General features: G+C 36.6%; 3 protein-coding genes and 1 pseudogene across 4 annotated transcripts; all 4 read right to left on the reverse strand.

Annotated features, from left to right (window-relative positions):
• Positions 1 to 3,375: 3,375 nt before the first annotated feature.
• Positions 3,376 to 4,017, reverse strand: LOC131395416 (olfactory receptor 5M5-like). Its single transcript, XM_058527299.1, has one exon. The coding sequence runs from the start codon at positions 4,015 to 4,017 to the stop codon at positions 3,376 to 3,378; it is 642 nt and encodes a 213-aa protein (XP_058383282.1).
• Positions 4,018 to 4,528: 511 nt separating this feature from the next.
• LOC131395750 (olfactory receptor 5M10-like) lies at positions 4,529 to 5,502 on the reverse strand (annotated as a pseudogene).
• A 7,990-nt stretch (positions 5,503 to 13,492) lies between these two features.
• On the reverse strand, positions 13,493 to 22,627 carry LOC131395099 (olfactory receptor 5AP2-like). 2 transcript variants are annotated; one of them, XM_058526897.1, is made up of 2 exons: positions 22,565 to 22,627; positions 13,493 to 15,601 (listed from the first exon to the last, which is right to left on the reverse strand). In XM_058526897.1, the coding sequence occupies exon 2, from the start codon at positions 15,572 to 15,574 to the stop codon at positions 14,636 to 14,638; it is 939 nt and encodes a 312-aa protein (XP_058382880.1). In that variant the 5' UTR covers positions 15,575 to 15,601; positions 22,565 to 22,627; the 3' UTR covers positions 13,493 to 14,635. The 2 variants fall into 2 exon arrangements, with proteins under 2 accessions (XP_058382880.1, XP_058382881.1); XM_058526898.1 differs by having other exon boundaries at positions 13,493 to 15,604; positions 22,565 to 22,626.
• On the reverse strand, positions 20,053 to 22,738 carry LOC131395417 (olfactory receptor 5AP2-like). Its single transcript, XM_058527300.1, has one exon. The coding sequence runs from the start codon at positions 22,736 to 22,738 to the stop codon at positions 21,761 to 21,763; it is 978 nt and encodes a 325-aa protein (XP_058383283.1). The 3' UTR covers positions 20,053 to 21,760.
• Positions 22,739 to 25,608: the final 2,870 nt, after the last annotated feature.

Genomic DNA, 25,608 nt, shown 5'->3' on the forward strand with positions numbered 1-25,608 from the left:
TCTCAGCTTTCCTACGAAACAATAAAACATTTGCTCATATGAAACAATAAAACATTTGTTCATATGAAACAATAAAACATTTGCAGGGATACTGAAGATCTGAAAAAGAAAATCAACTCGATTGATGCTGCTCTGCTCAGCTCTCATCTCTTGAGAGTTTTTTGGCACCACTGGCCTCCATACCTTGTATGGTTCAAGAGGAAATGTCAAAAGTAAGAAGTAGGTTGCCATGAAATGGATAGGTGTGCAAATGGTCCAGCAGGAAATATACTACCTGTGATGTCTAGAGAGTACAATAACATGACTTCGGTGGCACTATCCTTACGAACTCTTAAATCAGGATATAGCAGCTTCCAGTTTGGGAATTGGCCCAGTGGGTAGGAAAGAAAGAATGATCAAGGCATGCAGAACTGATGACACCTTATAAAATAGGTTAAACCATAGCTAGGGAATATTTGTAAGGGTGACTACCAAAATAAGAGTGTAGATACAGGACTAAATATAGACTATAAATTACTTTTTTTCTTCTACTTCTCATAGCCACCACTATCAGGTCAATGAAGTTGGTTTCACATCGCTTCTGAGGAAATGATGGACGTGGACTCTGGAGAGGATATAGGTGTTTCTATACACTCTAACGCCAGCCCTGGTAGTCTAGTGGTTAAGATTCAGTACTCTAGCCTCCAGTCCCATTTCTTGGTCAGGAAACCACATCACCCTTCTGCGATTGTCAGACTGTGGCAGCTGTATGTTGCTGTGATGCTGAAAGCTATGCCACTGGTATTTCAAATACCAGCAGCGTCACCCATGGTGGACAGGTTTCAGCAGAGCTTCCAGACTAAGACAGACTAGGAAGAAGGACCTGGCCACTCACTTCGGAAAAAATTAGCCATGAAAACCCTGTAAATAGCAGCAGAGCTTGTCTGATATAGCACCAGAAGGTGAGAGAATGGCACAAAAAGACCAGGCAGGGGTACACTCCACTGTACACAGGGTCGCTAGGAGTTGGAATTGAATTGACAGCATGAAGAACAACAAATACATTTTAATGCTATCTTCTGTCTGAGATCTTTCAAGAAAATAATGTTTCAAGCTTCAAGATTAGGAGTGGCAAAGCTATTTTTATAAAAATAGTTTGTATTGATGAAAGATTGACAAATTGGTCATAGAATAAAGAACCCAGAAACAGACTGATACATGCGAAAACTGGATATGTGACAGAATTTACACTAAAAATTTAATGAGAAATGTATGGAGTATTCAAAAAATGGAAAATTTATTATTTTCATTAAAAGTCGGATTAGAGGGGCAGCCCCGTGATGTAGTGGTTGAGTTCATCAAGCTCTGCTTCAGCAGCCTGGGTTTGCGGGTTTAGATCCCAGGTGCGGACTTACACCACTCGTCAGCCATGCTGTGGCAGCGACCCACGTACAAAATAGAGGAAGATTGCCACAGATGTTAGCTTAGGGCTAATCTTCCTCAAGTTAAAAAAAGAGGAAGATTGGCAAAAGATTAGCTCAGGGCGAATCTTCCGCATCAAAAATATAGATAGGATTAGAGTCTGTTTTGTAACATTTACTATACCAGGAAAAAAAAAGACTTAAATATGCAAAAGCAAAACTTTAAAACATTGAGAAAAAAGATAGGATAATATCTTTATCATAGGAAAGAATTATTTTAGACAGGACCTACAGAGCACAGCGATAAAGAGTAAAGAGAAGATTGACAGCTTTGAACTATGTCAAAATGAAAAACTTCTGCAGCATCAAATATATCACGCACAAAGATGAAATACAAGCTACAAACATGTTGAAGATATTTGCATTTGATATATCATTAAAAGATTAGTATCTGACTCAGAATATATAAAGAGCTATTACAAATGCAGGAAATAACCAGCTGAAAGGTGAACAAAGAGTGTGGACATGCACCTGAAAACAAGAGAAATCTTCAATTAGCATCAAAGCATTTAAAAATACTTCACTTCACTTATAAGGACAATTCAAAAACTTAAAAAAGAAAGGAGAATCCATTTTGCACCCATTAGATTTGAAAACATTTTAAAGTTCTGACAGTACATTGTGTTGACAAGACTGTGGAGTGAAGGACTCGCTCACACCGTCTTGGCAGGAGTGTGAATTGGTAGAGCAATTTGGTGATATCTACTAAGTTTAAAGATGTTCACATCTCATGACCCAGATATTACCATCCTCAGTATATGTGTGAGAGGAACTCTGGAACTGCTACACATTCAGAATTCCACAAGAAAATGTTTTGCTGGATTTTCATATTTTCAGAAACTAGAAAAATGTAATTGTCCATCAATAGTAGAATGAATAAATATATTGTGCCGTATTTATACATTGCCATAAAATTATCAGTGATAAATTCTGCTAAATGAATCAGCATGGATAAATCTAACAATGTTTAGCAAAAAATAAAATAAATTGCAGAAGACAACATGGAGTGATTTCATTTATGTCAGGATTTAAATCAAGCAAAATAATACTATATCATTCTGTGGATACATAAACACCCAGAAAATGCTAAAATTCTACATAGGGATAAGAAATATTAAATTCATAATTAGAGTTTAATTCGGGAAATGGGGAGAGAAACAGAATGAGGTAAGGAAGAGTCAATTTGAGAATATCTGAGTTTCTGAAATATCTGAAACAGAAGTGGCATCATGTGAAAACTTAATAATGATTAGTTATGTTTACATAGGTGGTCTTTATATTACAATTTTCTATTTTGGGCTGTGTGTTAGAAATATTCCATAATAAAAAATCAGCAAGTGAAACCACAAAACCAGTTTTATAATGAGGATGCCTATTAGTAAAAAAAAAAATAAAAAGTAAAATGCCTTCTAAAGGAAATTTGACATTTCCACCTTAAGGTAATAATCTGAGATGCCCAAAGATCTTCATTGCTATATAATTTATATGAAGGGAAAATAAATAAAAACTCACCTGTTGCGGTGGATGAGTTTCTGGAAAATACTTTAGAATTTACTAAGCAGTTTAAAAATCTAACAAATTATCATTGTCATAGCATCATTTGGTAATTCTGTCTTTCCTAACTTTAACCAGTATGAGTACTATAGGTAGATTCATTTATTCTTTACCGGTTTTATAGAGCAATAATAATGCCGTCTGGTCTTGACTTTGAATTTCTCTGTGGTATTATTTTTAATTCACTGAGACAACACTGTAAACACTAGCAAATAATTTGACACGCTCTTCCAAGTCCCACATGCGAGTTACAAAAGACAAAAAAATACTCAATGACGAAACATGATTGGTTAATTTAAAATGCTCATTAATTTGTCAGATAATATGGACTTATTACATCCCTGTGACCAAAATGTCTATTTTATTTAGCAAACAATTTCTTTCGGATCACTTTCCTGATTGCTGTTTGAACATCTTTGTTCCGCAAGCCATAGATAAAACGGTTTAACATAGGACTCACAAAGATATAAAAAACAGCTACAATTTTCCCCTGTGCTACAGTTGCCTCAGAAGGGGGCCTCAGATACATGCAGAACAGGGTCCCGTAAAAGATGGTGACAGCTGTCAGATGGGACCCACAGGTGGAGAAGGCCTTGCGTCTCCCCTGAGCAGAGCGCATACGCAGAATGGCTGTGAAAATGAACATGTAGGAGATGAGGATGATGGTGAGAGAACAGGTGAGGTTGGAACCAGCCACCACAAACATGGAGGTTTCTTTGACATGAGTATCTGAGCAGGCAAGGACTAAAAGAGGAGGGTCGGCACAGTAAAAGTGTTTGATTTCATTGGGTCCACAGAAGGAGAGACGAAGCATCAGGATGGTCTGTGCCAGACCGTTTGCAAAGCCATAAATGTAAGGAGTAGCAACAAGAGAGAGGCAGACACATCTGGACATTTTGCTACCGTATAGCAAGGGTTTGCAGATGGCCATGTAGCGGTCATAAGCCATCCCTGTGAGCATATAAGCATCTGTGATCCCCAGGGCAATGATACTAAAATGCATGTCAATTTATGTTCTAGTCTGTCTCTAAAAAAATTCTGAGTTGGCTTCCACCCCAAAGCATACACAATGAAAAAATTAAATTACAAATAGAAGTAAATAAAAAGATTATTTTAAAAAAGCCTACAAAGAGAGCAACCAATTGGGTTAAGAGAGTTGCCAAGATGGAGTATAAGTTTGGTTCCCGAAAGCCACAGTAGCTCTCAGGACTAAAAAATAAAGGGAAGCATATAATTATTTAGACAAAATATAGAGTACTAAAATGCATTTTTCAAATAGGATTATAAATCTGGATATCAGCATATTCTGGTGCTAGGAAGGGAATACAACTCTGCTTAACAAAAAGAGAAGTTTGTTATGCGTTAAGGGAATGTCCCACATACAAAATGATGCTGATTCTCAAAAGGAAATTGGAACCAGGGACTCTGTCACATTTAGGACCCCTCTCTTACTCATTTTTAGGTACAAATCACTATCTTATCACAGACATTTAGTCATTCAAATTAACTCATGCCTAAACTGCAATGTTATGAGGGAGATTTCCCTTAATCATTTGCCACATGGCATGGATCACATCCTTGTTCCTTAGACTGTAGATCAATGGATTCAGCATTGGGCTCAGAAAAGCATATATGACTGCAATTATTTTGGACTCCTCTACAGACTTCTCAGTTGGAGTCCTTAAGTACATGCAGAAGAGGGTTCCATAAAATATGGCGACTATTGTCAGGTGGGAACTACAAGTAGAAAAGGCTTTGTGCCTGCCTTCAGCAGAACAGATCCTCAAGATGGCTGCAATGATGAAAAGGTAAGACAGGATAATGATAAAGAAGGAGCTTGAGAGAGTAAAACCAGCAACTACAAACATTGCCATCTTTTTGACATAGGTGTCAGAGCAGGCCAACATTATAAGAGGAGGATCAGCACAGTAGAAATGATGGATTTCAAGGGAGCCGCAGAAAGATAAGTGAAAAGTCAGCAGTGCCTGAGAGAGTCAGTCCATTGAGGAAGCCAAAAGTATAAGGGACCATGACTAGAAAGATACAAATGTTCCTGGACATTCTGGTACTGTAATGTAAAGGGCTGCGAATGGCAACATAGCGATCCAATGCCATGGAAGCAAGGATATAAAACTCAGTGATCACCAGGGCAATGAAGAGAAGACATTGCATGAAGCATCCAGCATAGGAGATGGTCTTCTGGTCTGAGAGGAAATTGTGCAGCGTATTTGGAGTAATGTTGGAGGAATAACAAATGTCTAAAAACGATAGGTGGCTAAGGAAGAAATACATGGGCGTTTGGAGGTGGGAATTGGTCTTGATCAGCAGGATCATGCACAGATTCCCTGCCAGTGTGATTATGTAGATCACCAGAAACACCCCAAACAGGAAATTTTCTAACACTGGATCATCTGTGAGTCCCAAGAGAATGAATTCCGTCACTAGAGTGTGGTTTTGAGAAGACATTTTCTTATCTCTTGAAAACTGAAAGTGAAGAATTCTGTCTGATCCAGATTCTGCATTTGTTCCATTTATTCCAGTAAATGCATTCCATCATTTACTCTTTGATCTAGTCGTCTATGAGGAAATTACTCTTTTTTCAACAAACATCAGAATTTTTACATAAATATTTTCGCTCTTTGTCTCTGTGATATCTCTTTCTCTCTGTATCTCAAATTCTCTCGCTCTCACTTGTAGATATATATATAATCACACGTTTATACCTATCATCTTGGAGAACTCCCAATTTGGTATTTTTTTTAAGTTTTGTGGAATAAAAAAGAACAGGATTTAAAATCAGATACAAAAGCAGCAGGTCATTGGCGTCATTCAAACGGAAAACTGAAGGAAGTTGGATTTCTAGGGTCCTCCAGATCGGACATCCTATTTTTCAGATACAAAATAGAAAATGAATATTCAGTACAACATTTTCACTTGGAACTCATAATTGTCTGGCTTAGTTTCATTCAGAAGGCATTCAGTTAATAAATTTATCTCATGACATATGGCTTAGAAGGTACAGAATGAAGAATTGTTCTCTCTGCTATGTAAATTCAACCACTCACTTATTCACGTACACTATAAAGATTGATTTTTTTCTGTTACAGGTTCTGGGGTTATGGCAGTGAGCAAATTTCCCATCCTCATGAAACATATGTTGTAGGAGAAGGTACAGATATTTAACACATAGATAAAGATGTATAACATGTCAGTTAGAAGCAAGTACTATGAAGAAATGAAGGAGGGATGCTTTCAGATGGCCATTCAGAGAAGGCCTTTCTGAGAAGTTAGTATTTGAACAGTAAATAAAATACAAGTATCTGGAGAAGAATGTGCAGTTTTTTAGTCTCCAATTTTTGTGCAGCTAACACACATATGAACATATTTGTTTAGGGAAAATACAGATCATGTTTAAATGTGTCCTTAGCTCCCACCTGGAGCTGCTCTCTCTCAATTTTTTGTGAAAATAAGATATAGCTGGAAAAATTGTGCCTCAGAATTGTACCCTAAGGCTATTTTTATTTAGTTTTCACATATACATGAGAAGAGCTTGCATATAATAATTAATTTTTAGAGATATCATGAAATATTAACGTATGAATGGAAAAATCAAGTAGAATTGAACAAAATAATTTTTCAACATTGGTGGGATATTAATCTCCACACAAAAGAACACACATATTTTTAGTGAACAAAAATATAAAATGACCTACCTGTAAAAGTTGACTTACATATTTTGTACAAATGAGATGGGAAGATTCATAATATATTCCTTGGTTACACTCCCTAGGGTATTTTAAAAACAATTCTAAAACATCCAATTAAAATAGTCTTTGTTCCTCAAGGGTATAACCTTATTTTGGTGCTTTGAGATCCTAGATTCTCCTTTGAGGCCAAAATTTCTACCCAACTTCTGTGTACCCTGCTTGGAACTGAGTGCATGAAGTCTGTAATACAGACAGAGAAATTAGTCATCATCTTTTATAATATGGAAGGAAGAAAATATGGGTAGATAAGTTTTGTAGTTTTAGTATAGTAAAGAGAGGATTCTCAACAGAAGGCTTCAGTGTTCCTCAATAAACACTGAGGTTAGGTCATTTAATGAGAGGGAGGAGAAGGAAGATAAATTCGGTGAGAGATTTGAGGAGCAGAAAGAGTGTGGCAAGCAGAAGGGTGATATGATCAATGGAAGGAGGTAGAAGAACTGGCAGGGGTGAGGACCCTTTGGAGGGTGAACATTATGGATTTATACTGGAACAATCTGCTCCAATTGAGTTAATTTCATCAACATGCTAGGAACCAAAGATGAGTCTGAGAGCCAGGATCATTCATGAAACTGATGATTCATAAAACTTGTGATTTAGGAGGAGGGTTGAAAGTAGAATAAAGAATATTTGAACAATTGTTTGGTGCTGCATCTGTTAGAGAATAAATAAATCTAGAGTTGCTTTCACTAGTCTGTCCAGTGCACTGATAGTTCCAGGTCAGTACAATCAAAGAAACCAAAGTGTATTCTGACCAAGAGGAGAAGCATTTCTGATTTTGTTAGCTCTTCAAATATTGGGTTACACTGTGAGAAATCAGTCAGTGAGATAAAGCTGTACATCAATATCAAAATGTAGACTGTTATCAACTCACCACATTTGAGGAGATTTGAACATTATCGTATATTATTTTTCAAATTGAAGTGGAAAGATTTCTCTATCTCAGTTTCTATATCAATTTTTATCTTGATTTCTTGCACAAATAATAAAATTTAAAGAGTAAAATCTACTGCTTAAATATTCCCATGAAATAAAAGTTTCTTGTAGAATAGTAGAGCTCATTGCAGGATGGCAGAGCCCTCATTTCCTGATGCCTTAATATGGAGATTTCTTGTTTTACATAAAAATAGTAGAAGTTTTGACTCTTCTTTAAGAAGAATGTCAATTTTTAGTTTGAAGAAAATTTGTCTTAAAGTACTTATGTGTGTATTTAAGTATCTTCTGATATACTTTGACACATTATATACTTTGACAACGTTATAATAATCATAAGATTTACAAAACAAGTTTTTCCAACAAGAGATAGGACTAACTAAATAGTAACTGAATGGATAGCCAAAAATTAGTGAATTAGCTCTTTCAGATCTGGAAGGCCAAGTATCCATACTTTTCAGTATGAATCACTTGATCAGAAGTCCACACGGAAGAAGCTGATGTTCATTGATTTGTAGAGTAATGAATAAGATTAGAGGTCACAGACTTTACCTAGTGTATAATATCTACTCAAAGAAGAGATTTGTACATTCTTATTTTATTTTCCTAGAAAGGCTTCAGAAGACTCTATTTAAATTCGACCTGAAGACATGAATTCCTTAGTCAATATCACTCTGCTTCAATTGCAGTGACCAGCTGACATGAGTCTGCCAAAAAGACACCTAATGACTTTAGCTACATGAATGTCATGATAGTCAGATAGTTGGAAACATCCTTCTGACATTGTAAGTTTGTTACTTTTGTTTTTGTGATTATTCTGCTAGCTATGTTTTTAAGTTATAAGGTTCAACATCATATTGGAAGTTCTAATCTATGTAATAAAGTTATACAGATTGGAAAGGAAGAAATAAGATTGTGTTACTCATAGATCACATGACAGTTTATATAGAATTTCCTTTTAAAATATGTGAAATGAATGTTAACTAGAGTTATTGTTGTGACCTTTTTGTAATAAATAATAATATCAAATATTTATGCTCTACACCTGAAACTAAAAAAATATATATACAAAAGAAAAGTTGAGTGTATATATATGTATACACACACACACACACACATATATATATATTTTTTTTTTCGGGGAAGATTGGCCCCAAGCTAACATCTGTTGCGAATCTTTCTCTTTTTTTGCTTGAGGAGGATTAGCTCTGAGCTAACATCTCCGCCAATCTTCCTCTATTTTGCATGTGGGTCGCCACCACAGCATGACTGACGAGCGATGTAGGTCAGCACCTGGGATCCAAAACTGTGAACCAGGGTTGCCAAAGTAGAGCATGCCAAACTTTAACTACTATGCCGTGGGGCCAGCCCCTGAAAAGTTGAGTGTATTTTAAAACGTGACATGATTACAAGATCAATATAAACAAATCATTTCTATTAGTATAAAAACCAAACACAGCCGGCAAATGAAATTTTTAAAATATCACTTACAATAACCTCAAAAGCACAAAATGTTTAGAAATTAATAAAATAAAAAACATGCAAGAGATACATACTGAAAACTACAAAACACTACAGAGAGAAATTAAAGAAGACTTAAAAATATATCTCACTTGTAGGTTGGAATATTTGTTATTAAATAGTCAATTCTTTCTAAATTGAGCAATAATTTTAAAGCCAGTCCCTTCAACATTCGGTTGGTTTATTTTTTCAAAAACGACAAACTGATTCTAAAATATATATATATAGATGTAAAAAAGACTTAGATTAGCCAAAGCTATCTTGAGAGAAAAGAAAAATTATCAAATGATCTACACTAGCTAATATCAAGGGTTAATAATGGGCCGGCCCCGTGGCTTAGTGGTTAAGTGCGCGCGCTTTGCTACTGGCGCCCCGGGTTCGGATCCCGGGCACGCAGCGATGCACCTCTTCTCCGGCCGTGCTGAGGCTGCATCCCACATACGGCAACTAGAAGGATGTGCAACTATGACATGCAACTTTCTACTGGGGCTTTGGGGAGAGAAAAGGAGGAGGATTGGCAATAGATGTTAGCTCAGAGCCCGTCTTCCTTAGCAAAAAGAGGAGGATTAGCATGGATGTTAGTTCAGGGCTGATCTTCCTCAAAAAAACAAAACAAAACAAAACAAAAGTGTTAATAAGAAGTTACAGTACTCAAAACAATGTGTGGATCTAAAGATAACAAATAGATTAATGGCACAGAACCCAGAATCCAGAAATATATCCACTCATGCACAGTTAGTGGATTTTTCAACAAAGATACAGAGGTTTTTCAGTGGGGAATGTTGCTGGAACAATTGAATATCTGTAGAGCAAAATTTAACTTCAATTCCTATATCACGTTATAGTCCAATATGCCAATGTTAATTTGATGTACATCATAGGACTAAATGTAAATACTAAATCTACAAGTCCTCTAGGGAAAAAAAGAGAGGAATATCTTCATGGTCTTGAGGTAACTAAAGATTTCCTAGGGAGGACAAAAAAAGCATTAACTGTCAAACAAAAAATATGTATTTTTTATGTTATCAAATTTTGAAACATGCACTCTTCAAAAATAGTGTTAAGATAATGAAAACGCAAGCCACAGGCTAGGAAAAATACTCGCATTAAGTAATTCTGATAAGAACTTTTATTCAGAATGCATAAAGATTCTCCACAATTCACTGATCAAAATACAATTGACCAATTAAATTTTAAAAAATCAAAGATGTGAACAGACACTTCAGAAATGAAACTATGTTAATATCCAGAAATCAAATGAAAAAAATTTTGATATCTATAATTGTCAAGGAAATGCAAATTTTAACTAAAATGGGATACTATTTCACAGTCTCCTCAATATCAGAAATTTAAATGACTGACAGTAACAATGTGAAGCAACTAGAACTCTCATAATACACCACTTCATTAAATGTAAAACAATTCAACTACTTTTGAAAATGGGTACTTCCTTATAAAATATTTACAAAGCTAAAATTTCTCAAAAAAAACCTGTGACCAAGCAATTCTACTCTTAAGTATTTATCGAAAAGAAAAGAAGACATATATTCACAAAGAAACTCAAATGTATATTAGCAGATGCATAGATAAACAAATTGCGATATTTCCATTTGGCAGACTACTATGCAGAAATAAAAATGAACAACCTACTCATACACCTTCAAGAAATCTCAAAAACATTGTATGGAGATGGGATCAACTTCCTGAATGATAGAGTGATGACCTCTCAAAAACTTCCTCCATGAAAACAAGGAGAACACTGGCAAATGTTATCTAAGTCGACTTTTTCAGAATGTTGGAAATTACTGAAGGGCTGGCAGCAAGCCCAGGAGTGTCTATTCCAGAAAAATGGCAGAATTTTGCTAAGAGTGAGCTTCATGGCAGTTTTTTCTTGCCCTATTTCCACGCCCTCTCCACAGCTGCATAGTAGGCATGAAAATTGGAATTGTGATCACATGGCTGTACTCATTAGTCAAAATGCATTGAACTGTACACTTAAAATTTCTACATTTCATTTTGAGTAAATTTACCTCCATAAGTATGATTTAAACATAAATTTTGCTTTCCTCAGAATCAAGCAAATCAAATTATTCACTTTAATATTAAGTTATTGATAAAAAAACATAGGGGCATAATGTCATAAGTGCTCTTTTGTGGTAGAAATTAATGCAAGCCAAAAGCTTAAGCATTGAAAGCCAAGGTTTTCCTCAAACTCATTCTTCACTAGAATTTTTTTAACAATTACATCAAGAACAGAATCCAGAAAGCTACATGAGTTATCTTGTATCTCTTCTCTTGTGTTTGTTCCCAATATCACTGAAGCCTGGAAGGGAAAGGTGGGAGGAAGAAGAAGAAGAAGCAGGAGAGAAGAAGGGGGAGAAGGAGGAGGAGGGGGAGGAGGAGGAGGAGGAGGGAGAGAAGTAGCCAGATGGAGAGTTTTAAGTAGTAAACAGAGGTTGTCAAGGCAACTACTGATGGGCCATCTCTGTGGAGACAGGGCCCCCAAGAGTCTTTACCCAGGCTGATGGGACCAAGGAATTTCTAAATCTATCCATCACACACACTGCATAGTCTTTGAGAATCAGACACACTAAGTAATGATGATGTTTTTTACGTTATTTAGGCAATCTGATATGAGCAGAAAGGAGAAAACACAGGAAACTCTCAAATCTAGGAACTATAGAACAAACAAAAAAGCAGGAGCTGCATATTCCAAGTTTCAGCCTAAAAGTCATGTCTTCTGTAAGGCCTTATGGGCTGATGTTTTCCTGGTCCTCTACACCATAAGGCGAGTCTAGCTGCCAGTCTAGTCCAAATATTTATGCATAACTATCAGAAACATACTAAGGATCTGCTAATTTCTGGGCTTTGTTTTTAAATATATTACATGAAGTAAACAGTCAGCAGGCTTAATAAGCAAAAATTCAGTGACTAATACTGCTGGATGGAGGACTCTGACCATTTCATTATGTGAAGAGCAATCGCAGATCAATCACTTTCAATGTAATATTGGTAGACATTGCAACCCCGTGTACTAAAAACACTGCAAATACTTGTATTTGTCTATCAGCAGATTTCTATGCATGGTGCTAGGCAGTGTTGCAAATATGTTTGAAAAAAGGAATCCAGAAATTGTATTACATGGAAAAACATCTAATGTATCTACTAGTAAAGTTAACACTAGTTTTAACATTCTTCTTGAGGTGTAAACAGCATAAAGTGTTACTGACTAAACTAGGAGTTTGCGAATGAAATGAGCAGTGGGTAGACAAGGAATTTAATTTTACTGAGTAATGTACAGTGGACTGCAGTAGCTATTTTAGAGCAAGATTTCTTCTGATAATTCATGACCCCACTCTCACGACCAACGTGCACACACATGCACAACTACATAATACCCCCCACACATATGCAAGATGAACATCTGAGCCATTTCAGGCAATAGCTGTTCTTTATAAAGAGATACAGCCTTGTCTATAACGTAATCATCATCAAAGTATATAAATTTGAGACCATCATGTGAAAAGATTGTGAAAGAAAACAAGTGAATCTATAATGAGAGAAGAAATGAGAGAAATAGAGATAAAGAGAAGAGAGACAGAGAAAGAGACCTGGTAGCGCTGAGGATTCCAGGTCTGTGTTTGTTTGAATTTGTGTTCCTTCATTGAAAAGGTCCTGAATACTCTATTACTATATGTTTAAATCACATTTAATTTACGCAAAATGAAAAATACAGGATACTGAAATATCATCTGTTTATTAAAATTTTTAGTTTCAAAGAAGATAGGACAGCTTGTTTTAAAAAGAATGGAACATTATCCAACAGATCATCCAATCAGGTATAAGGGAACTTTTCTAACATTGACTATTTTGAATACTTTCAGTTCAAGATGCCAGAAGCAACATTTTGTTTTCCATCACCCTGTGCCTTCCATTGGAATGATTCTTTCTTAATTTTAAAACTTTTATTGATGGCCTACAATGACAGCATGGAGATATAAAGAGGTTTCTTTTCTCAACTAGTGCTCAGTCTATGTTAGAAAACATTACACTGAATTTTTATGATTTGTTTCTGTGACTGAGAACTTTATTAGAATTTCAATATGTGTAGAATCATAGGAATGGTCATGTGTAACTGTCTGCTTTAGGAAGGATGAGGGAGGGTAAGAGACAATCATAAAGAAGATAAATTTGTGCTGTGTCTTAAAATGTGAAGAGCTCTCCAGAAAAATAACTATGAGATGGAGAAAAATCATTGGATAAGCAAGAAAATTATGTGTTTTTAATATGCAATGTTTGAAAAGCAGGAAAAAGGAGGATTAACTGATAAGATCTGCATTTAATTTCCTTTCAAAAACCATAGCCTGTAACTGAAAGCAAAATTATTCCATAGTCTCTTTTAAATGGCTAATTTTCTACTAGGATGACAATCAGTCTTTCGATGAGAAAGGGATATACTAGGATCACACCTAGTATATTTTACTGAATCCTCACCAGTTTAAAATACTTGATGTTCACATGTCTCCGGACACTATCTGTAAAGAAAATCCAGTCCTCCTAGGGACATATCCAAATTATGAAAATACCAGTCAAATCCAATGGAAAGCTTTAAATTTGTCCCAAATTGCAGCCAACAGTAAAATAGATATGTATGGTTATTTGCTAAGGCATTAGGGAAAAGATATACAGCTCGCCCTAGCTCTTTAAGCTTAAACTGCTTACCCATTCAAAGATCAAACACTATGACACTATAGCTTCAGGAATTATGAAGAATTCCTCTTTTCTAAATCCCAGAAAATTACATTCTGTAATGCTTGGTGTTTTTGGTTTGTGATTCCCCCTTATATTTACCCGGTGGTTTGTTCCCATTACTCCCTCAGTGGTCCAGATCACTTGCCCAGGTTAGAAACACTTAACTTCAGCACCTCTATCAGGATTTAGTCTGATATTTCTCTCCCATTCACTGGGGACAAGAGGCAGTCTCTAAGCCCTGTTTCAATCCTCTGGTCATATCCTGGCTCAGCCTACTCCTTATCACCTGTCCTCTGACAGTTACATACACCACCATCCATGACGGAGTCATCAAATGGGGAAGAAAATGGGTCATTCCTCCTTCCACTCCATCTTTTTGTCTCATCTACTTTTAGACTGGGTTTTATACCTCCAAATAGGGAGTTGAAATGTGACATTTGTTTATTTTCAAGGATATAGGTTCTGCAGAATAAGTGGGACTTATACAGAATAATCATATTCCCCAGGTCGCCTAGGACATTGGTCTAACTCTACTATCAAAAAAACCCCCCCAAAGCCTCATGACATAATGAAATGGAACCAGGGTGAATGGAGGTGGATTTGGTCATTTCTAAGTTCCCTTAGAGTCCTAAATCCCATGCTTTGAAGATTCTAAGTACAAAAGTAAAAAGAGTTTGTTTTAAAAATTTTACTTAAGGAAGATTTGACCTCCCTGTTTCTCAGACTATAGATGAGAGGATTTAACATGGGGATGACCACTGTGTAAAACACAGATACCACTTTGTCTTGGTCCATTGAGGAGCTGGAGCTGGGGCGCAGATACATGAACAGGATTGTGCCAAAGAAGATGGTGACCGTCATCAAGTGGGAAGCGCAGGTGGAAAAGGCTTTGTGCTTCCCCACAGCAGAATGGATCCTCAAGATGGCAATGAGGATGTAGACATAAGAAATGAGAAGAGTCAGGAGGCAACTCAGTTCATTAAAACTGGCAAAAGCAAACATGACAATCTCATTGACACGTGTGTCAGAACAAGAGAGTTTCAGGAGGGGTAGAATGTCGCAGAAAAAGTGGTTGATGACATTTGAGTGGCAGAAAGACAGTTGGAAGGTGAAGCCAGTATGAATGGCAGCGTTCATAAAGCCTGCAAGGTATGTGGCCAACACCAGGAGGACATTAAGATGGGGGGACATAGTGACTGTGTAAAGGAGAGGCTTGCAAATGGCCACGTAACGGTCATAGGCCATCACGGCCAACAGGAAGCCCTCAGTGCCAGCAAAGGAAGCAAAAAGGAAGAATTGTGCAGCACATTCATTAAATGAAATGACTGTGTTCTCCACCCAGAAATTCACCAGCATAGTAGGGGTAACAACAGAAGAATAACAGAAGTCAACAAGGGACAAGTTACTGACGAAAAAGTACAATGGGGTGTGGAGATGAGAGTCGATCTTGATTAATAGGATCATGCCAAGATTTCCAAACACAGTGATCATATAGATGACTAGGAACGCTATAAAGAGAAGGCACTGTAGCTCTGGATAATCCCTGAATCCCAGGAGAATAAATTCAGTCACTGTTGTGTGGTTGCTCATACTTTTCTCTCAGAGTGGATGATTCATCTGCTGGGATAAGAAAGAAACCAAGGAAATAAATTGCACAAAAAAGAAAATACCAGAAAAAATCAAATAGTTCATCCTCTGCTATAGGTAAGATTACTTCTAAGATGTCCTAAGAACATGTGTAATAAATATCTTTATTTTCTTATTATAGTAAAAAAATGACAAGATTCCTTAAGTAAACTCAGTGAACTATTTTATTAAAAATGTGTATATGTGTGTGTGTGTGTTTGTGAGGTCTTTGATGATCAATCCCTATTTGTCCATATCCTACTGTTAACTCCCAATTTTCTCCCCTTCTCCCTTGATCCTACTGACTTCATCACTTATCATCCAATTTCCTTGCATTTGCAGTGGCAATTAAACATCTGATACAGTTGAATATATTTGCTGTATCCTATTCTGTTTTTCCTGTTTTCTCTTAAGCTACCTCCAATCAGGCTTTCACTCCATCACTCCATGGAAACTGCTCTCATCAAAGTCATCAGGGTCTTTATTTTGCCAAATCCAGCGGTCAATTCTCTGTGCTCATCTTTTTGATCTATCAATAACATTTGACAGAGTTGATTGCTTACTATTCCGTGAAAGGCTTTCTTCTCTTATCTTTCAAGACACTAGATTTTGAGTTTTCCTCCTACGATATGGGTTGCTCCTCCTCAGTCATGTTTGCTTATTCCTCTTCTCTCTCTGGCTTTTCAGGTTGGAGTAGCTGAGAGTTCAGTCCTTGATCTTCTTCTCTTTTCTACCTACACTCTACCTTGGTGATCTTTTTCAGTCTCGTGGCTTTAAATACCATCTATATACCTATAACTCTTGAATTTAGATCTCCAGCCCTGACCTCTCTTCCAAAATCTGGACTTATAATTCAACTGGTTACTCACATCTCCACAGGAATGTCAAATAGCAACTCAACATAACCCAAAATTAAATTCCTCATGCCCTCTTTTGATTTACTGCAAACAAGTATTCCCTGTCTCAAGTTAGTGGCAAATCTATGCTTCCATTTGCTTACAGGAAATTAAACAAAGAGATAAGTAAATATGGGAGGAATTAATATCTTCTCTTTTTCACACACTCCATAACCAGTTGATTAGATAATTATGTTGGCTTCTACCTTTAAAACATCTATATCCATAATCCAACTACCTCCTACAACCTTCACACCCACCACCAAGTCCCAAGAGTCAACAACATCTCTCACCTAGATGACTGCAAAAGTCTTTCAACTGATCTTTCTATCTCTATAATTGGCTAAAATCCTACCCTGCAAAATAACCACTTTTAAAAATTTGCACCCATTTTATAGAGCTCTACTTTATGCATGTATATATACAAACACACTTGCATTATATATATAATAATCATATAAATTGTCATAAATGAAATTATACTCTATATGATATATACGATCTTATATACGTGTGTACATATATATGTATGTGTATATGCGTGTACATATATATATATATACACAGCAATATATATATACGCAAACACACACAAGATGAAGGCTGAAAATTGCAGTCATTTTCTCAATTTGTGCATATAAAAGAATAAAATTATTTTATCTAATGCCCTTTAGAGGGCCTTAAATATGCCAAGTGTTTTGGCACTCTTTCTAAAATTAGCTGCATTTCCCTGTTTTGCACACACACATATGTATAAGTATATATACACATGGATATACATATATACATATATTTCTGTATGTATGTGTATGCATATGTTGAATAGTCTATACAATTCTTGTCTCTTATTAGTGATCCTAAATCCCTGTCTTCTAAAAAAAACCCATGTTCATTTAGTTGGTAACATTAAATTCAGTGTTTCAGACATATTCCAAATGAGATATTTAGTCTTAATTACTTGAATGTTTTTTGAGTCCTTTTGGAAACTTTCTATATCTGAACACTTTGAGATAAATTAAATCATCTTACCTTTTGTCCTTAAAAATATTCGCTGCAAGTAGAGGTGTTTATTAGTTTAATTTAGTTTTATTTATTGGTTTTTGGAGAAGTACAAGGTTTCTGTCTTACAATGCGAAATTTATAGCTTTGATAGCAGTGGCATAAAGGATTCGGCTATGACAGAATTAAGACATGGTTAATTAATTCAACAAAGAGTAGAAAACGCTGTTTCTGAATCTGAGGCAGAGGGTGAGCCTTATTAAGGTTGTGATCATTCTCTTGAGACTTAGTCACTGCAAAATACTAAAAAGTCTAAAGCTTGACATGCGCTAATCCAAAATTAAAACATGCATTTATTTTTCACTGATAATTGAACTACATTCTCTCCAGTGAACCACTTATACCCTGGACAGTAAATTAGGCATTTAGAGATGTGCAGAATCTATTTCAAGGTCCTGAGCCTCCACTGAGCACAACTTTGAATTAAGTGGTAAGGACTGGTCAGATCCTGCCTCCAAACTTCAGAATTCCACTTAAAATATAATCCTTACTCATTTCTACTAATTTGCCTTATGGAGCAGACATAACTTTGGTACTAGTAGAGCAGCCAACAAAATCAATCTTGTTCATTCCTTCATGAAGCCTACAGTCTGGTGTTGGGGGAAAACAGCTATCACAAGGTGATATGATAATGTAAAGTCTAAAGCCTGTTTATGAACTATAAGGCTTATCTGATCTGCCACTTTTTCCAAACACCTTCCTGAATGTAGTTTTTCCCTCCTTTCATTCACTCACTCTGGTCCACAGTACTTGTCTCCTTACTATTCTTTTAACCCAGGAGGATCCTGCCTCAAGGGTTTTGTATGTACTGTTAAGTACAGCGGGAATGCCCTCCCACAGACACTCATATGACACTATCCCTAACCAGGCTTTGCTCAAATGTTATTATTTCCACAGAGAGCTCTTCTCTGATGCCACCACTCCTTATTTTACCGCCTGCTTTATTTTTCTTCAAAACGCCACTCATATCCATGTCAAACACACACACACACACACACATACACACACACATCTAGGCATACATGTATGCACATTTGATATAAACAATAAAGTCTTCCTCATTCAAATATAAGTCAGTTTTCTTACCTGTTACATCTCCAGTGCATGTTACATGCTAGTTTTTCCGTTAATAGTGTAGTTAACAACTTTATTGAAGTGTGCATGTGCCTAAATTCATCAAATTACATACATTAAATGTGTGCAGTTTTTTGTATATCAATGAATAATTTTTGAATGAATTAAGAGTAAATAAAGATATAAAGGGTGTCCATTTTCTTGTCCCAAGCACAAACTAAGGAAATATAACAGAAAATACCTTTTATAAGTTAACATGGAAAAGAATGTTTTAAGCTCAATGACATATAGGTATGATGATAAGATACAGACCCTCCTAGGAGTACAAAAGGTGTCATTATTATATAGATGTATGAGTATGATAACTAAGTAAGGAAAGCTAATTTCTTAATCCTTTTATGTGTCCAAAATCCATAGGTGTCATGTTGTGAATTCAATCTACTAATCTGGAACTCAGGTGAGAGGTCAGGGCAGGAGATATGGATTTTGGAATCATTGCAGACTTCTTAGATCACCTAAGAAGTGGCTGAAGATGGAGAACCACGGTACCAATGAAGCAAATTAAAGGATTAAGTCTTTGGCTCCGAGATTTGCAGACCAGCGTGAGAAGGAGAAAGAGCCATCAAAGTTGTCTGGGAAGAAATGGTAGTTGAGGGAGAAGGTAAATCAGAAGACTGAAGTGATATAGAAACGTAAAAAGGAGTTTCATTTTGGTTAGCTGAAGGAATTAACCATGGTAATCCTACTGAGATATTAAGTAAATTAAGGTAGAACAGCGATCTTTGCATGCAATAGTGTTAAGGTCTCATGAGTCCTTGACAAGATTAGGTTCAATGGAGAGGTGGTACAGAAATAGAATTAGAACAGTTATGGGGTATGAGGAAGTAGAGACAATGACTAGAGGTAGTCTTTTGTCTATTTGTTTTGTTTTGTGAGGAAGATTAGCCCTGAGCTAACATCTGTGCCAATCTTCCTCTATTTTGTGTGTGGGTCACTGCCTCAGCATGGCTGAGGAGTGGTGTAGGTCTGCACCCGGGATCTGAACCCACGAACCCAGGCCACTAAAGTGGAGCCTGTTGAACTTAACCAGTAGGCCACAGGGCCGTCCCCTCTAGAGGTAGTCCTTTTGAAAAGATTAATTGTAAAGGGAGCAGAGAAATAAGTTGGTGACTGGAGGGACTTTCAGCCAAGGAAATTATTAAGAAGAATGATACCAGTTGATGTTTGTAAACAAGTGAGAATATTTCAGTAGAGTTTGAGAAAGTGATACTTAGGGAGACTAGAGATATAGTTTCTGAAGTAAAGTTCATGGAAAGCTCCAAAGTTGTGAAAGAACTGGTTTTAGGTAGAAGCAGGGATATATTATCCTTTATGACAGGTAGGAAGAAAAGTATATATATAAAGATTTGGAGGTGTTAAGATGGAGATGATTTTATCTAATTGTTTATATTTTGAAGGATGAAGTATGAGACAAGATCAGCAACAGAGTGAAGTACTGGGGGATTTTCTCTAATTGCACTAAGCAGCTTAAGTGGAGGACAGAGAGAAGAAACAATTAAGTTTAACTAAATTGGAATTTAATCACAGGAGTAGAATTGAGAGAAAGTAGAACCACAGAATTGAGACTGATTGAGAATGAGTCATTATATGATGGACTGTGGAATCTCAGCTGGGCAATGAGTGAAATGTAGATGTGAGAGTAGTGAGGATTAATGATAAGGTGCCATTTTTCTTAGCTTGGTGAACAAGAAGCAGTTAAAGGTTGGATATGATAGTAGATGCACCAAAATGAAAGGGAACTTGAAGGAGGATGCCAGCCATGACACAGTTTTGAATGTCTTCAAGAGTAACCATGGTTAACAGTTGAAAGTGGAAGTTATAAGGAGATGGGAGGACTGCTCAGAATGAACAGGATGAGTTAACTCCTGCTTTGCGCTCTCTAACAAATTTGTCAAGGGTGAGGAGGTCTCACTTGGAGCATGCAGGACACTAGTGCTCTCCCTCATGGTCTGCAGTGGAAGTGGAATGGGAAGAAATAGGGAGCAAACATTTATCTGATCCCAAATCATTCGGCTTCCTTCAACATGCCATCTCATCAAAGAAGGTTGTTTCTCCCTTTCTCCAACATTGACAGCTCCCCACCCCACTAAAATGAGCAATAAATAGATAATTTAATTCGATAAATGTTTATTAAAAACTATGTGAAATGTTGGGAGACGTAGAGATTAAAAAGTTAAAGTACATTGATTACTACCCTCAAAATATTCCAATTAATTCCAAAAGTCGGTAAACTATTGCTCTGCTAATTGCTGTTGTGCCAGTATTATTATAACATCTGATAAGACTCTTTCTTGTATCTTATTTGGTACTCCTGGAACCCACTGAGTGAAATGGTGTTATTATTTATTATGGATGCTACGGTACACCAACCAAATTTGACTTTCAGTGTTGAAGTATTTATTTCCTTAGTTTCCAAGTAAATTGGCAACTGACACTTCACAGCTGAGTTCTCTTGGAATGCCCATGCTGAAAGGCATTGCCATGCCCAAGATTACATCTATATCCAAAACTAGTCATTATCGAGGTAAAAATGCCTCGCCCTTTTTTCACAAGTTAGGATATCTCTGAAGGATCCTCTCAGCTCCAGAGCTCCATGTGGAATTGGTTGAGTAGTGTGTTACAACTTCATCACAATTCAACTTTTTCTACCCACTTCTGGTTCCCTCACTTCCTTATAGGTATTGTTCCCGGGAACACTCTCCAATAACTTCCTGCATACAAATATCAGTCTCAGAGTCTGTTTGCCCAGATCCCAATCAAAGACACGCATGTATATATAATAAAACTAAGATTAAGAAAAGCTAAGTACTGAAATTAGAACTTAAACCCAGATGAGCCAATTTCAAGTATTTTGATACTTTACCAGACACTACCCTTCCCCACTGTGTTGATTCATCATATAGGCCTATGGACACACATTTAAGACACCAGGAGATTAAGAAGCAGACCTTATTTTAAATGATATACTTTAACCCAGAAAAAAAAGCTTAAGCAATCAGACAATACAATTAAAATGAAAATATATTTTCTTCTACATAACAGGATGGTGTGTAACGTGATTTTACAGTATGTGTTTCTGTAAGATCTTCTTTAGGGCCCCTTTCACATCCTTATTTTTCAAACTGTAGATGAGAGCATTTAGCAAAGGGATCACTGCAGAGACAATCTTGTCCTGCACCATTGAGTAGCTAGACATAGGGCGCAAGTACATGAAGAGAATTGTCCCAAAGAATATAGTGACAGCCATGAGGTGTGAGGCACAAGTGGAAAAGCCTTTGTGCCTGCCCTCTAATGAAGACAGCCTCAATATGGCAATGAGGATACACAGGTAGGAAATGAGGACAATCATAACACAGCTGATCACTATAAAACTAGAGAAAGCCATGATCACGATGCCATTGATGTGGGTGTCAGAGCAAGAGAGTTTGAGCAGAGGTGGGGTGTCACAGTAAAAATGGTTGATCCTATTAGAGCCACAAAATGATAATCTGAAAGTCATTCCTGTGTGTATGGCTGCATTTCCAAAACCTCCTAGGAATGAGGTAGCTACTAGCAAGGAGCAAATTCTCCCAGACATGAGAACTGGGTATAGCAGAGGGTTCCAAATGGCTGCATAGCGGTCATATGCCATCATGGCCAACAGGAAGCATTCAGTTCCCAGGAAGGAGCCAAAGAAGTAGAACTGGGCAGTACATCCATTAAAAGAAATGGCCTTATTCTCAGCCACAAGGTTCACCAGCATCTTAGGAGTGACGGAAGAAGAGCAAGAGGCATCAACAAAGGAGAGGCTGCCGAGAAAGAAGTACATGGGAGTGTGGAGACAGGGATCAATCTTAATTAACACAATCATCCCCAAATTACCCACCATGGTTGCCACATAGATTAACAGAAACAATCCAAAGAGGACAACTTGGAGATCTGAATTGTCTGAGTGTCCTAAGAGAATAAATTTTGTCACTTCTGTTTGATTTCTGCCTTGGACCTCTTTCATATGCCTGATCGTTTGAGCTGCAATAAGAGAGAATATGGAACATGGCATTTGGTCAGATGAATACATGACAGAGCTGTGAACATCTTTTTACCGACAGAGACACATACAAAACCTAACAGTAGAGATCAAAGTGCAAAACATAGCAAAAAGTGTATTGGACTTGATGTTAAATCAAAAGACTGTGTCTGAGATCTAGGTCTGTCGTCTACTAACTAATGACCTTGAAACCAGTCACTTAATACCCAGTAACTAAGTCAAGTCTGGCATTAACTATTTATTGAATAATTATAGGAACTTATTCCTGTGAAGTATTCCTCTTCCTTATTTATGATAAATAAATTAATTTATTAATATACCTTCTAGACACAGCTTCTGGAGAAAGATGGCGAAATGAATTCAGGCTGCAAACTATTCCTCCTCAGTACTAAGGGAATGAATAAAAGATATTAAAAGTTAGCAAAATTAATCAACAGTGTCAAACAAGAAGAAAAGAGTTGAATTTTCTGAGGGAGAGAGGAACTTTAAAAATTGTTGTCCAAGGAAAGAAACAGAGCAGCTAGCATGGCTCCAACCTTGCCCTAATTTCTTAGTATCAGCATCTACAGAAAAAAATATATATATCAGTTAAATATTGAGAATTTTGAATAATTTCCTCCAATGTTTAGAGAATCAGATTGTAAGAATGAGTAGACAACTCGGATGAGAATAATAGAACAAGCCACGGCAGTGGAAACCTCTACTTAGCGCTCAGATTCACGGGATCACAACAGAACCAGAAAACACCAGCAGCAGCACATGGAATATTCCAGCCACCATACTGAATTGGGGGAATAATTTACCACCAGGTCATCTAAGTGGGAATAAAATTCACCCCTTGCAATGTGTAATGAAGCCAAATAGACGACCAAAAAAAATAAATAAATAAAAAGAAAAGGATAAATAAAATTCAAAATAGATGCCCAACCTAGGTCATACAAGTAAAAGTTTAAGCAATAGCTCTGGTGGAATTCTCCACTTTCATTCCAATCCCCTATCTACCCCTTCCATGACTTCAGATTGAGCAATAGATAGAATTGTACTAGGCTACCTATCTAATCATAGCTCAAAGTGTTAAATCCTTTATCACTCACTGGATACCTTTACTTGATACTGTATAAAATTAAAACATAGGACTAAGGTAACCCAATAGCTGTGCTAACATTGGAGATACTGGATCTACTGAGCACAACTGGAAAGAAGAGTAGGCAGGAACTGGTTCCATTCTCACAGACACTGCCATACACAGAAGCCTCTACCCATGCTCAGCTCCACCTAGTTTCCATTGGAATAGGGGCTCAACATCCCAAACAATAATAAAACCTGAGAATTTTATACAGTATTATAATGCTTTCAAAGCCTCATTGCACCCATTATCTTATCTGAGCCTCACCACAAATCAGTGAAGGAGATAAGTGGATTACTATCCCAAAAATATTAATAAGACTATCTTTTGTTAGATGAAGTCAATGAAGTATGGGGCTTTCTCAGCTAATTGGTGGTGAATCTTGAGCTAGAACATAGGTCTCTTGATGCCAAATTATTTGTTCTTCCTCAACCCTACATCACCTCTCTCCCTGTTTCACTGGACAGATATACAGCCTAGTTCCTCTTCCTTGGAATAATCTTGCTCTTTGAACTTCAAAGAACAGCATCTCCAGAAAGGAATTAAAAAGAAGGAATGGATCTTTTTGTCTCATCCTCAGCCACAAAGTTTCCCTGACAGTATTATTTTATCAGAAACAGTGAAAAAAATAAAATGCCACAGATATTTTTTGTGTGTGCTAGACCCACAACAAAAGGTAATGATGAGTAAAAATAACAAGTACTAAAATCTACTAAAATACCTTGAGCATTTCTTATGCTCTAGAAGCACCGTGTTAAGTATTTTTTCCTGCAATATTTTATTTAAATCCATGAGATAGACAGCATTTTAATTCTCTTTTTGCACACAAAAGCTACAAAAGATTGGTGACTCTTGCTCAGAATCAGAGAGTTAGCCTAATGGAGTCTAATTTATGCCCAACCAATGCAATTCTTATTCTCTTAACACTTGAGGTCATTTAGAATGACATTCTCAATAACAGATGTGAGCACTAATAGAGCAATTGATATTGTAATTCTCAGAGCTTCATTAATATGCTAGAACACATTTAGTTACATTAAAAAAATCCATGTATCTCCTAAAGAGAAAATATAGAGTTACTAAAAATTTCTTTCTTAGAACTCATGTTCATTAATTTGCATTATTAGCAAAATATCATTTGTTTTACATCTGGTGCTGTGAATTGCATGTTTCCATCTTCTCTCTACTTTGGCAAATACATTTCTCTGCTTCTCTGCAGGGATACCCTTCCCCCTGGTGAGATTTTGCAGTCAACCCTCTAGTTCAGAGACTCTTGATCTGGGTTTTTAATTTCTAGAGTTCGTGAAAATAATAATGAGATTCCCTGAAAAATCTGGTGTTTAAAAGGGCCTTAAAATCACATTATTTATTGTTGCCCTTATTTCTCCTAATGATTTACAAGTCTTGTAATAATAAAAAGAAACAGAGTATTTATTTAACATACTTTCTTAGCCATTCAGTGTTGTTGGAACTTTGGGCCTATGGGTGATTGGAGAAATTAACAAGATTGTGAATTATTTTTTAGGTCAGTAAGTTACATGGGCAAAACCCTTTATATCTTTTTCTTATCTTTCTTAACTGCTTGACTTCTACTTGATCCCTTTGCTTGTTCCTGTTCAATGCCTAAAATCAGCAAAAAAGAAACAAAATAAATAAAGCCGCCTTCTTAGAGAAGGCACTCACTAATTCTCCCAGGTTAAGCAGGAGGCACAGTTGGAATGGACTTTAGACACCATCCGTTACAGAGATGGGAAAA

The sequence above is a fragment of the Diceros bicornis genome, chromosome 31, assembly GCF_020826845.1.
Source record: "Diceros bicornis minor isolate mBicDic1 chromosome 31, mDicBic1.mat.cur, whole genome shotgun sequence".
NCBI lineage: Eukaryota > Metazoa > Chordata > Mammalia > Perissodactyla > Rhinocerotidae > Diceros > Diceros bicornis.

What these genes read in the sequence shown, in the direction of transcription:
- LOC131395099 (XM_058526897.1), bottom strand. Translation starts at nt 15,574, where the DNA reads ATGAGCAACCACACAACAGTGACTGAATTTATTCTCCTGGGATTCAGG.
- LOC131395416 (XM_058527299.1), bottom strand. Translation starts at nt 4,017, where the DNA reads ATGCATTTTAGTATCATTGCCCTGGGGATCACAGATGCTTATATGCTC.
- LOC131395417 (XM_058527300.1), bottom strand. Translation starts at nt 22,738, where the DNA reads ATGCCATGTTCCATATTCTCTCTTATTGCAGCTCAAACGATCAGGCAT.